Genomic DNA, 14375 nt, shown 5'->3' with positions numbered 1-14375 from the left:
AGGACCGTCAAGAACTGTCATACACTGAGAACGCTCTGCAAGGCCCGTATACAGTGAAAACCATACAAGATCGGCTGTATACCGGGAGTACTGAACAAGACCTGCTGTATACCGGAAGCTCCCCACAAGGCTTGCTGTATACCAAGAACACCCCACAGGACCTCCCATACCCTGGGAACACCCAACAGGACCTGCCTTATATTGGGAGCAGCCCACAGGACCTTCCATATACCGAGATCACCCACAAGACCTGCCGTATACTGGGAGCACCCCCCACAAAACCTGTATACCCGGAGCTCGCCTCAAGGCCTGGTGTATACCTAAAACACGCCACAGGACCTGCTGTGTACTGGAAGCACCCCATAAGACCTGCCGCATACTGGGAACATCCCAAAAGACCTGCCGTATACCGGGAACACCCCATAAGACCTGCCGCATGCTTCCATCAGCTATCATTTCGTTAAGGGGCTTGGAAGTGGAGGTGAGCATTGCTGATGACGTTGTGACGTCACATACCTGCCAAGACGGAACGGCGTGCAAGGAGGCTGTGGGAGACACATGGAGTCCCCATATGGCACCTGCATAGAGTATAGTGACATTTTCTGGTAGAAGCAATGCTTCTAGAGCAGGAAAGCTCCGTAATATGGCATTGTGACAGAATCATACAGAATCAAAGTCATAAAGTCACAGTCCAGCGAGCAAGAACCCCAATGATGATCTCCCCATCCATTAGATTAGGACCCATTCATGATACCTGTGCACTCGTCTCGTAGCGTCATCCAAAGTAATAATCAGCGGCACCAAATAAACCCTTTACATTTTGAAGATCATCACTAGGGTACATGCAGACGGCTGCATTTCGGCCCCACGGACCATCGCTTTGTCTTCCAATGTGTGTGAATCCGCCACAAGACCAAATTACTGAGCTAATTTCCTCTAGGAGCGCTGCAGCTAGTGGAGGGTAGCAGCATAATCGGGCACGCGGAGTGTAGTGTGAAGGTGCAATGGCCCCATGTGCCTCGGTGCAGCCTCGGTGCACGCAGCTCCGCTATGTGCATAAAGTTAAGGGTTAGCCTAAAACTTTTCTTTGATGGATACCAAAGATGTCACTTGTTTCTTTACTGCACAAAGCAAGAACGCTCGCTCTGCTTCACAATCCCCTCTCATGTCCGACCTATGTGCACGTTGTAGACCTCGGCCTCTTTGATCCCCCTCGGATTTCCAGCTCTCGCCCAGCGGAGGGGCTTTGTAACGCGTCACACACATATATGTCAAAGGGCCGTTTGTTTCATTCTTACATTTTAAAATGTGTTATAGCGGCTAGACTGGGACATAATCAATTTCTCAATAAAATAAATCCATTACCTTCCCCAGGGCCTTTGGTTTCAGCCTATTAAACCAGTTGCTTTTTTTTTTTTTTTCGGTTTTGTTTTGTGAGACGCTTTGATCTGAGACCCCCATAGTTTTACAATGAACAACCCCGGTGCTATCTAAATGGCTTTAATACATTGCTGGGGTATTGTCTGTGCTCTGCCTGCTCCGGCCTCTCACTCACAAGTGAAAACAGAAAGATTAGGGCTCGTTTTAATAGCGCATCATCATTGGCCAGGGATAGAAAAACCCAAGACGTAAAACTGGTACTGCTTTATCGTCCCCCATACTTTATACTGCCATCCAACCAGTCACATAGAAGAAAACGGACACCAGGGATTAGCTTGAACCACTGAATGTTTATTTATTGCTATAATGTTTTGCTGGTTTTTTTGACTTTTGCTCTTATTTTTTTTTTCTTAGATATTTACACTGTTACATGAAAAGAGAAATTTCAAGTATTATTATATTCGTCCATTATTTTTATAGCTACAATTGTTCGCCTGTTGCTTTAAGTGACCGCAAAACCATCAAATAAATAACATGGACAAAGATATCCCGATCTGCACCCTAAAAACGTAATACAAGTAAACCAAGATATCACTCTCTTATAAAACATCTGTATAACATTTATACTATTTATTAATGAGCAGAAGGAGCAAGACAAGTCAGCAAGATCAAGATCATATCGTACATGGTGGTGGGGCATATGGAAGGTTTGGGAGATCCAACGATGTAGGAGGTGTGGCAGGGGTTAAATTAAAGGAGAAGCTTATATCCACCAATTAAGGATGGATAGATAGAATAAAAATATGTGGTCCATATGTCTCATATTATACAAATACCCTCCAAAAAATACAGCTAAACAACAGTAAATGGGGGGGGGGGAAATTACACCAATATTACGTTAAAAAAATCTATTTTATTTACAAAAGCCGGTGACTCGAATTTTAAATTCCCTTTTGTTTTTTTTTTATGCTTTTCTTAGTTTCTTTTCTTTTTTTTAATTATGTTAAAAAGCTATATTACATATAAAAATAAAACATCTGTCCGGAGGTGCTTAGTTCTGGAGGCTTTTATCGAGCTTTAAAAATAATATACATAGCAATAATACAATAATAATAATAATATGAATAATTATACTTAACAGTGCAAGGTTGGGGAGGATAACACTTTTTTTCTATCTCTTTTTTTTAATACTGCATAAATTGGTTATTAACCCAACAAAAAGAAAAAAAATATTAATTTATGGCAATAATTCCTTTTTTATTTTTTTTTGTTGCTGTTCTTGTTTGTCCCCGTCTGGCCTCTTCGTGAGTACCTTCAGGAGTAAACTCCGGGGGGAGAGCCCAGAAAGGGTTAAGGGAGTCCACTCCCCCCACCGCCATAGTTTTCTGCTGTCAACCAGTTGAACTGTGGTTATATTCACTATCCAGTTCCCCAGTGTCAATGGCAAAAAAAAAAAGCACCAGGTTTCTTGTCCTTTAACAGTGCAAGGATTAACCAGCAGTGACCCATTCAGCTCTCGAGTCCTTTCACTGATGAGCAGCAATTAACACGAGCACTTGCATTCGGATAATATTGGATACTGGAAAGGGATCCATGTGCAGAACCGTTGCCTTGACCAGCCCTGGCAGTGCCACCTTAAAAAAATTTTGGTGACAGATTTATGGGGTCTGCAGTACATACCCTCTGGTAAGGAGCAGGACTTCTCTGCAAAGCATTGTCCTTCCTTGATGAACCTTGGCCAAAACCTGATCCCTAGATCCTTCCAGGTGTACAGTACCGGGCAGTAGGTGTAAGCCCACAACCACTGCAGGAACTTCCGCCTGGCTTTCTTGCCTATCTTGATCCTGCCACCATAAGGTGCTTCGCTGAGGTCCATCTTCTTGAGCTCAATTGGTAGCGAGCCAAGGGTTTTAGTTTTTGTCAATGAGTCTTGGGTAGACATGTTAACAAGGTTGGGCAAAACCACCGCCATAAAGTTGGGGTCAAAGTTGCTGCCAAGTTTCTTCCTCAGTGTCCTCTCATCCAAGTCCTGCTCTTTTGGATCTTGTTCTGGATCCGGTTGCTCGATAACAGGTAAGACAGGTAAGTCTCCACTCGGAGAAGGTCGAAACCTGAGAAACGGTTGGCAAGACCCCTGATGGTGCACCAAAACCAGGCAGGAGCAAAGAAGAACTGCTTGAGGCAGATTTATCCTCTTCATGATTTTTGGTGCCCCCCCTTCGGAGAAGAACAGAGTTCTCCCAACCCCACCGTCCCGATGGAGTTTTTTTGTCAATGGAAAGCGTAAATTTTACAAATAATCCAACGAGAGCCTTCAGTATAGACGACACCTGGGTTCTAGTAAAATGTTATTTTCCCCCAAAACAAATCACTTATATTCTTTCCTCGGCCCGTTTGGTTGAAGCTCAGAAATAGACACAAAGTCCAGAGAAGATGCTTTAAATAGATCAGCGGCGCGTGTGACACACACACACAGATGGATATACTGTATGTGATCTCCAGCCTTGTGGAGCCAGGAAGTTCTCACAGAGAGGTAGCTGTGTCCGTCAGCAGGGAGAACCACACAAGGAAAGCAAAGATCTTTAATTTACCCCTTTTCTCCAACTTTTTTTTTTTTTTTCAGTCCTCCCCCTTCCCTCTCTCTCTCTCCTTCTTTCCTTTCTTACTCCGGTGAAGGATCTGGCTCTCAGGACATAAAAATTCACAGTGGAATAGTCTCCATCCCCATGGTGACATCCAGGACAACTTGTCTAGACTCTGCAATACAGTCTGGGCTCAGGGAAGGAGCCAATGGTATAAAAATAATTAAAATTAATCCTTTCAAATTGGGGGGAAAATTATAGGCAGGGAGGTATGGCTGCCAGCGTATCCCAAAAAATCATACACTTTCCAAGTTCTGAGTCTTTAAAACTTCTGCGGACAAAAATAGGACAACCCTTCAAAATATCCTAAAACTGTAGAACGTTCTTTCTTCATTTAGACAGTTCCAAAATCCCAGAAGAGATCCAGACCTGCATTGAGGTAAGGCTTCATTTTGGAGGATTTTTTTTATTTTATTTTTTTGCAGAAGTAGCTGTTATCCAAGGAGTCTGCCGGCCGCGAGGGAAGAATTGGGGTTTTGTCACAATTCCTCTGGCTCCAGTCTTTGTATAGAGAAGGTAACGAGCCTTTTTTTTAGGAGCAAATGAAAAGACATAGAGGGCAGTGAGACAGCAGACACATGGAGCTGTGTGTGTGCAAGAAGGGAGCCCTTTTTAAAAAAAAAAAAAAATGCAAAGCTCTTTTCTTTTTCTGGCTGCTTTGGGTGCAAATGAGATGTGGCTGCTTGCGGAGGATTAAAACTTTCTTTTATAATACAGCGCGCAAACTTTCGCAGTATCACATTGCCCAAGCGAGCTTTATATCCAGATGTCCTTCAGAGTTCAAGCATGGTGTCTACCATTCTGGCTTCCTCTGCGAATGGCCCCAGGGTCTGTCTCAATGCAGTGGCCAGATGGGAGCTGGAGAGCAGCAGGTTACTGGTGCCTGTGAGCTGGGATGTCCAGTGCAGGTGCTTTGCAGGGCTCTGTCCTTCCTCTGTACCTGCTGGTCACCCTCCTCTGTGCAGAGCTTGCAGTAGAGTGACTTTTCCCTGGTGCTGCTCACTCCTGAATGTGCTGCGCTCCACTGTCCAATGCAGGTTAAATATCTCCCCCTGATGGTGTGAATTGTTAACTGACACTACCCACTGCAGTCACTCCCCCCAAACACACTCTCACATACTCTCTGACAGCCTTTCCACAACAGCCTCCCCCCTCCGTCCCTTCCCAGACCCCCTAACCAATTGAGTGTGTCTTCTGGGTCCTGCGACCCTGGGACGTCTCTTGTTAATCCCATGCAGAATGGAAGGGGGGGGGGGAAAGTGTGCAGCTATCATACACTACTGGCAATTCTGCACTAAAGTCTCAGGTCGCTATCAGCAACAAAAAAAAAAAGATGCTATCAAATTTTTTATCAAAAATTTTAACCGTTTGCTTTCTATATTAGATTTTGATATTCGACATAGAAAGTACGGTAAATGGTTAAAAAAAAATGATGAAAAATTTGACAGCATTCAAGGACTCTAAGATCCCACAAATTGCGAGACACTTTGCTGCTATCCAGAAGTATTTTGATTACCGTACTTTTCAACAATTGGACAGAAATCACTTGGACAGGCTTGCGGGGTATCTATTTTTTATTTTATTTTTTTGATAGGTTATATAGGATGTACCAAGCTGGGTGACAAATTTTCATGCAAAAATGGCCAGAATTAATCTGTAAAAAAAAAATAAAAAATGCTTCTGACCAGTTGGCAAATACGACTCCTAAAGACTGGATCTGTTTACATTTGGTCATATATATGGTAGTTTTAGGGTACATGCCCACGATCAAGAATTGCTGCGGGTTTGACGCTGCGTATTTATGCTGCGTCAAACCCGCAGTGACCAGATGTTACAGCATAGTGGATGGGATTTCTGGAAATCCCATGTCCACTATGCGTGCATAGTCGCCTGCGGATCACCCGCGGACACTAACATGCGGCACGTCTTTCAAGACTGCAGCATCTAAATTGTTCTTGCAGCGCGTTGGACGTAGCGAAAATACACTGTGTCCGAAGCACTGCTAATTCTGGATTGTGGGAACATACCCGTATATTAATTTATGCCGCCATGGGCTTGTTGATGACTCTCACTATTTTTCAGGAGTGCGTGGGAAGCGGTCCATAGATATCACTAATAAGGCTATGTTCACACTCTGCGTTTTTGCTGCTTTTCTTATGCAAATTTTAATCTGCGTTTTACAGTACCAGTAAAAGCTATGAGATTTCAGAAATCTCATGCACACACGTTGGTTTTTTTCTTGGTTGAATTGGGAAACTGCTGCATTTTTTTAAACTGTGGCATGTCATTTCTATCAGTAATTTTGCTGTGTTTTTTTCCACCCATAGAAAGCAGTGAGAAAATGCGAAAACACCCAAAAAACACAAGCATCAGGTTTTGCTGCAAAAACCTAAAGAAGTTGCATTATGTTTTGGGGGGGAATTAAACTTTGTCAGTATGCACAAGAGACAATAAAAACGCAGGAAAAAAACGCAGCAAAACCTGCATTGTGTAAGCATCTTCTTTACTGCCAAGAGAGCAGGTTTAGTAACGTGTGAACATGGCTTAATAAAAGTTTTTGACAGCGCTCAACTTTTTGCAATGATCGCCCCTGTCACCAGTGACACATGATTTTCAGTAGCTTTTTGCACAATTCTTTAGTGCGGTTCAGCACTTTCAGGGCTTAAAAAACTAAAATAAATCAAACAGGCTGATTCCAAAAGATTTCAATGCATGCGGATAATTAAATTAGCGCCATAAATATTCATAGCGAGGACTCATGATGGATCCTATCTGGCTCACAGCTCTCTGCAGCCAGTACGTTCCTATAGTAAATCCCAGTATTCTGTAGCCAGCAGTGGGGGCTGGGTGAGGGTGGAAAACTATATGCCTCTTAGTACAGACTGGATCCCAGCGGAGACTACGGTGCCAACCAGTCATGTATTCAGCTTGGGGTAGCCTACTATCCAGGTATAGTACGATGATGATTTAGGATACTCCCGGCAGGTTGCCTTACTTATTTGTCAGAGTGTCTAGATCAATGTGATTTATTAAGTACTCGTGGTAACGATTATATAAGGATAAAATGAGATAAAATCAGTTATCTATGATTTCCAATGTGGACGTTCTTACTCCCTTCTCAGTCCTGGTTCTGAACTCAAAAGACAATTCCTAAAATGAAGTTAATTGATCATGGCCGGTCTGGCTACTCTCACCTGTCATATAACATAACATGGCGGCAATTCATAAAGATGTCCCTGATATAAATGCCGCTGTTCTCCTCAATCCGGCGATATTTTTCTTTTGTTCCTGCGCCTCTATGTTCCTGAGATATGACCTCTTCTTCCCTGTGTATATAAATCTAGTCCTTTTTAGCCAACTGGGTGAGGTCATAGAGAGAAGAGCTGCTGATCACACCCACTTGGCTAAAATGTCTAGATTTCCTTACAGGGAAGAGGGAGCCATATCTCAGGAACGGAGAGAAGTAGAAAAAAAAGAAAAGCAATGTCGGATTCAGGAGAACTGCGGCGTTTACATGGGGTAAAAGAATACAAAACATTTTTATGGCAAGTGACGGTGGATAACTGTAAGCCAAACTCGCTTTCAGCCAACAACTATTCCTCCAGACTCTCCATAAAAATGTACGACCAAGCATGCATTTGTTCTCAGTAGGGAAAGGGGAATAAGCTGCTACCTGACACTTCTGTCGCCTGCTTATTACTGTTGAAAACAAAGGATCAGGCATGTTGAAATCCAACAGCTCAATCCTTCTTTACCACATAAGTTGGTCCCCCCGCATAAAACATTATAAGACCACCAACTTGAAGAGTTATAAACCCATTACACATACTAATAACTATCACTAGAGCAGTATTAGATTAATCAGTTTTGGGACGGCCAATATTACCTGGGTGTCAATAATTTAGGATTCTTCCACCCTGTGGTCCTGGTATGGCATCAGTTGTGGGCAGGTACAGCTTGGACAGACTTCTAACTATAGGGTGGTCCTCCATTCTGAAAGGTGGGAGACCTGTACTGTAGTACCTAACAGCGCCACTCTTCTCCGTCTGGCTGTGTCTGGTATTGCAGCTTAATCCTCTTCACTTGCTTCTTAGCCTGCAGAGCTATCGCTAGACTTTCCTTCACTGGGACAAAAGGACCAACGTGCTGCCCTCATCTGTAGAATAATACCCTGGTCCAGACAAATGCCCGCTGGCCGCCCCCTTAGCTCTGCCTCTTGTACAGCAATCACATATTTGATAGCGTGTCCTAAGGATCGGCCGCACGTGATACATTGGAAAGAAGTCCACAATGTCCGCATTACTACAGGCGCCCAACGTAGGTGAAGTCAGGCCCGATAGAAGAATGCACTAAATTCATCACAAACATTCTGGATACAGACATCGGGGACCATGAAAATCTGGAAAATAAAGATGCAGATCAAATAAAAGTTTTCTTCACACAGCAACTAATAAAGAAAAAAAATAGTCAGCGTTGGTGGCCCAGATATTTCGGCATCTATAAATAATTTTTGTTTAAAACTTTACTTTTTTTTATTTTATTTTTCATCTGCACAACAGCACAAAGAAATGTATTTATTGTTCTGGCAGGCACATTTTTTACTACGTTTATATCAGTTACACGGTTTCAGAAAATTGGCAGCAATAACAGTGTTCCAGTGTAAAAAGCGTGGCAATTACTTTTTACTGTGTACACCTTGTGCGGCTGAACACCTGTACGGCATGGCTGCTGCACTGTGCCGAGGTATTTCCATACGTTTAATGACCAAGCTCTGCTTTTGTAAACTCTGTTGTGGTGACTTACTCATACACCAGAGAGATTGCTTGTGCCTCGTACTGGAAGATCTGGCGATAGTGGATCAATAGTGGCATTGGATATAGTCCTGAAACATGGATGAGACCCACAGGGCACAGATTAGATAGATAGATAGATAGATAGATAGATAGATAGATGATAGATAATAGATAGATGATAGATAGATAAATAGATAATAGATAGATGATAGATAGATGATAGATAATAGATAGATAGATAATAGATAGATGATAGATAGATAATAGATATATGATAGATAGAAAGATAGATGGATAGATAATAGATAGATACATGATAGATATATAGTAGATAACGGATAGATAATAGATGATAGATAGAGGATAGACAATAGATAATGGAGGATAAATAATAGATAGATAGATAGATAACAGATAGATAATAGATAGATAGATAATAGATAGATAATAGATAGATAATAGATAGATGATAGATAATAGATAGATGATAATAGATAATAGATAGATGAGAGATAATAGAGAGCTAGGTCATAGAGAGATAGATACCTAGATACTAGGTGATAGATAGATAGATAGATAGATAGATAGATGATAGATAATAGATAGATGAAATATAATAGAGAGCTAGGTAATAGATACCTAGATACTAGATGATAGATAGATAGATAATAGATATATATGAGATAGAAAGATATGATATAGATAAGCAATGGATAGATAGATAATAGATGATATATGAAATAGATGCTTGTTCTATAAGGAGATAATAGATACTGTAGATATGAGAGGAGATAAATGAAAGATATAATAGAAAGGAAGAGACACGATAGGTTAAGAGATAGATACAGTATGAGATATATGGGACAGATATATATTAAAGCGGGGTTTTGCTATGTATTCTGAGAGAAGCATGATGTAGGGGCTGAGAGCCTGATTCCAGTGATGTGTCACTTACTGGGCTGTGTGCTGATGTTTCAATACAAACAGTGTTTAATCAGCAGTAGATTATACTTACAGGACTAGGTGTCTTGTGCCTCCTGGTCCAACCCTGCCCCCACCACTGATTGGCAGCTTTCTGTCAAAATACAGTGTACACAGAAATCTGTCAATCAGTGATGTGGGCAGGGTTACAAAGGGCTCAGCATTCAGAGAAGTGATAAATCTGCAGCAGAGAAAACTGTGAATGTATCAAAATGACAGCAAGGAGCCCAGTAAGTGATACATTGCTGGAATTAGGGTCTCTGCCGCTACATCATGCTACGCTCAGATTACACAGCAAAAAACCTGGTGATAGATTCCCTTTAAATAGATATTAGACACATGGACAAATAAAAGATGTGAGATAGATATTAGGCGAATGGGCAGATAGATATTAGAGGGAAAGATCAATATGGGATAAAATATATATAGATATATATATTAGATTTGTGCTAGATATTAGATACGAGATAGATGTTGGATTAGTAGCTATAACAGCGACAGATTTAATCGGGTTTAAGATCTCCTTATGTAGAATTTCTGAAGCCACGCAGTATGGGAACAATAGATGAATCCGATGGGTTTGGCAGGAGCCACTGACCATCTAATGTGTATGGCCATTATGCCGAATAGATAGATGTATAGAGATTGAATGGATGAATGGATAGGTGATGGATAAGATTAGGTGGAATTTTTAACCTTGGTAGATAGATACTGTTTATACATATTCAGGTAGATGGGTAGATAGATGCATGGATATTAGATCCATAGATATGAAATACATATATGAGATAGACAGATTGATTAATAGATATGTCATAGATTCATAGATGTGAGTTAGATATTAAATGGACAGATCTGACCTGCATTGATAAATGGGTGTTAAATGGAATCTGTCAGCAGGTTTTGCTATGTAATCTGAGAGTAGCATGATGTAGGGGCAGAGACCCTGATTCAGGCAATGTATCACTTACTGGACTGCTTGATGCAGTTTTGATAAAATCCCTCTGTTAGCTGTTGTAGATGTAGCAGAGCTCAGAATGCTGAGTTGTGAATAACTCCGCCCACACCACTGATTGGCAGATTCCTGTGTACACTGTCAGGAAGCTGCCAATCACTGGTGAGGGCGGGGTTAGATATATTAGTTCCCTGACAAAAGACACATTGTCCTGCAGTGATAATCTCCTGCTGATAAAACACTGATTGTAGTGATACTATATTGATAGTTTAGAAAGGACAAACGTGGTGACAGATTCCCTTTAAATATGAATAGATAGAGCGCAGTGCAATCTTCTTTTCTGTACATCTCAGACTTCTTACATAATACGTTATATTTGCTCCAAGTCAATCAAAATTCCCTTTAGCCACGACGTATTTTAATAACCTAAAGTAGTTTTCACGAGTGAATGCAAACACACAAGCAGATATTTTTACGTTGTTTTTTTTTCTTACTGACTGTGGTTACAGTTACTGGCATATGGTGATGGTAAGTGGGTCATTAGTGTACCATCTAATTTTTTTTTTTTTTTTTTTTTTGAGGGGGGTGGGGGTTAGTTGGGGGTTGTTTTTCAACCACTGCTATAGAGGAGCATAAAGATGCTGGGGGGTGAACAGTGGGACAGAGGCTGTTTTCATTTTGGAGAAAGGAAGGCCTGTTACAAGGCTCGATTCAGGTCATTATGAAGCACACAGACTTACTTACAGCTTAATGGGCCACTTCACATCTATGGACTGACTTGACACAGTGAGTTATAGTTTGTGGAGCGTGTAAAACTGAAGATATATATAGCAGCAGTTGTGAGTTTATGATGCTCTGACTGATTCACATAGCTTTCTTAATGCCCCCCGAGAACGGATTGGATTTTGAGCAAGTTTTTATTGGCTGTTGGTTATTCAACATGACGTATTACACGGCTTACTCCAGCCTATGACACTGACGAGCCCTCCGGCTAACATCCCTAGGAAGTAAGAGTCATTGCGACCCATAAGGCTGCCATATTGCCCTGTAAATAATATAGTACTATGTCCCTGGAGAAGGGAGGGCATCTGATCTAATGATAAGCGTGTTTTCTCACTGACAGGGCAGCCTTCAATCCATTAACTGATATCATCTGCATTCTCTGATCAATTTCCGTATAATATTTAAAGGGTGTTTCCATATTGAACAGGGTTGTCACAATATGGCTTTCATATGTGTGGTGTTCATATAATCTGCCAATCGCCCAATGAATGAGCAAATCGCTCGTTCGTCGGGTGAAATGATTTTTAAGCTTGTTTAATAATTATTAAGCAAGTTTAAAACTCATTTCACCTGACGAACAAGTGTTTTGCTCATTAATTAAGTCATTCAGTATAATCGTTCTCGGAGCACATCGTCCTGTGTAAACATGTGCTGCCGAGAACAATGATATTCTATGCGCATAGAATAATCGTATTAACTATCTGTTCTAAGTGCACACAGAATAATGTTATTAACAGTTTGTAGACATATTTTTAAGTTGGACACGGGACCGTATGTAGAAATATGGAAGTGCAATAGCGAAGGCCCAAATTAGGTGCCCCCGGTGGTCACAACGGAGCCATTAGAACTGGGAGAAACCACTAATGGTGACAGAGGGCCCATTTCTAACCACTTAGATGCCATGGTCGCTATTCCTCACAGCATCCAGGGGGTTCAACTGCTGCGTTCAGAGCCAGATCCCTTTACACCACTTACCAGCAGGTCTATTTTTCAAAAAGCCTGTGCCCACTTTTTACTAATTTTCATTAGTTTTACAATTTGTATTTGTTGGAGGTCAGAAGAAGTGGACAAACGGCAGAAAAGGGTCAGGGCTAATCGGCATCAGCTCCCTCATCTCCCAGGTCCCATAGTCATCATGTAGCCTGTCACCATTAGTGGTAGTCTACTGGTTGCTGTCGAAAGACTTGTAGAATGATAACCATCCTCCACCTTGTACTGTCTCTTCTATATATCAAGTTTTGTGGAGATTAAAGTAAGATGAGTAGATAGAAAATCTGATGGGTCAGGAATGTTTGCAAACACCCATATACAGTAAAACCTCTCCACCCATTATCCCAATTCGATTTCATTAAGGTTCCACTATATATGTCATACTGGCTGGCTATGTTGAGAAGACCATCCTCTTAGAAGACCACTATTCAACACAACTTTTGGTGGTCATCTCCAAGAGTTTTCACTTCACAAGAATGAAAGCGAAGAAAGTTACCGTGCTTGATTACACTCTGAGGAATATTGTAATAAAGGAAAAGCAGAATCTTGTAGTTCTTCTTTAAAGGCCACAGGATTTCTATAATCTCTTCAGTTTAGCCTGGGACAACAATATGAGGAGAGGGGAGGTAGAAGGGTAGGAGGGGGATGCAACTGCAGAACTTTAGCAGTTTTTACAATTTTTTACCCAGTATGTCAATCATATCAGTTATAAAACAAAGCAAAAAAAGCAATTACTCGTTTTCTTAATATTTTTGGGAAAATTTCAAGCAATAAGCAGGATATAGAACTGGGTGCTGTGAAGCTGTAGACATGTGTGTGTGTGTGTGATCAGGGATCTGAATGGAAGATATATTTAATGACAGTTGCAAAGTGGGAATATCAGTACATTGATCTCAAAATTGTAGATTTCATCAGTTGAGATTACTCAGCCCATACTTCAAAGAATTGTACATTGCTGTGTAAACATTTTTGGCAGGTGTAGAAAAAAATGCTTCAAAGTAAAAAGGAAAACAAATTAACAAAATGCAAAACTAATGGACAAAAGAGATCAACATCTTGGAGAACTGACCACAGATCTTTTGTGTATGAGGCTTGTGCAAATCTTTCTGTCTCTTCATATAATCCCAGACAGACTGGATGATGTGAGATCACTTGTGTGCCACTCTAGATGAGTGATAGGTCTTTCCCATGTGTGTTTATAGGAAGAGATCTGTCAATCATCTAGAAAGGCGCAGGTAGATGACTGCCAGGGGCTGCGCTGTACTAGTCTGATCTCTCCTTATGGTCCCCTGCTGTTTTTTTTTTCCTCAGTAGTATTTCAGAGAAATAAAAATACCTGGTTGCTATTATGCAGCCAGGCTCTGATTCGTGCTACCCATAGTTTTAGCAGCATGAATCAAGTGACAGATTATTTTTATTCCTTACTAAAACCCTAAATCCTTTTGCTAAAATGCAGCGTGAAACTTACACGGGTCCTCAAGGAGCTTGAACAGTACATCTTGTAGCCCCATTTTTTTTTCAATATCTTTCCTTGCTAGACACCTTGCTGATGCAGTATAACTACCTTGTAGGATCTTGAACAGCACATTTCGTAACCCCAGTTTGCTTTAAAATCTGTGCTTGGGAGACATATTGCTAATGCAGTTTAACTACCTTCTAGGATCTTGAACAGCACATTTTGTAACCACAGTTTTGTTTAAAATCTAGGCTTGGGAAACACCTTGCTGATGCAGTATAACTACCTACATAGGAGTTTGAACAGCACATTTTGTAACCCCAGATTGCTTTAAAATCTGTGCTTTGGGGGCATCTTGCTGATGCGGTATAACTACCTTGTAGGAGCTTGAACAG

At 41.2% G+C, this 14375-nt stretch overlaps 2 protein-coding genes across 11 annotated transcripts in view; one reads left to right on the top strand and one right to left on the bottom strand.

Annotated features, from left to right (window-relative positions):
- LOC143785634 (uncharacterized) overlaps nt 1-14375 on the top strand; it is a 333320-nt gene that overhangs the window by 238518 nt on the left and 80427 nt on the right. The gene's annotated exons all lie outside the window — the stretch shown is intronic.
- LOC143785631 (noggin-2-like) lies at nt 1777-5047 on the bottom strand. Its single transcript, XM_077274659.1, has one exon. The coding sequence runs from the start codon at nt 3578-3580 to the stop codon at nt 2924-2926; it is 657 nt and encodes a 218-aa protein (XP_077130774.1). The 5' UTR covers nt 3581-5047; the 3' UTR covers nt 1777-2923.

The sequence above is a fragment of the Ranitomeya variabilis genome, chromosome 7, assembly GCF_051348905.1.
Source record: "Ranitomeya variabilis isolate aRanVar5 chromosome 7, aRanVar5.hap1, whole genome shotgun sequence".
Lineage (NCBI taxonomy): Eukaryota > Metazoa > Chordata > Amphibia > Anura > Dendrobatidae > Ranitomeya > Ranitomeya variabilis.
The sequence above is the reverse complement of the archived record's forward strand: the minus strand, read 5'-3'. Positions and strand labels throughout refer to the sequence as shown.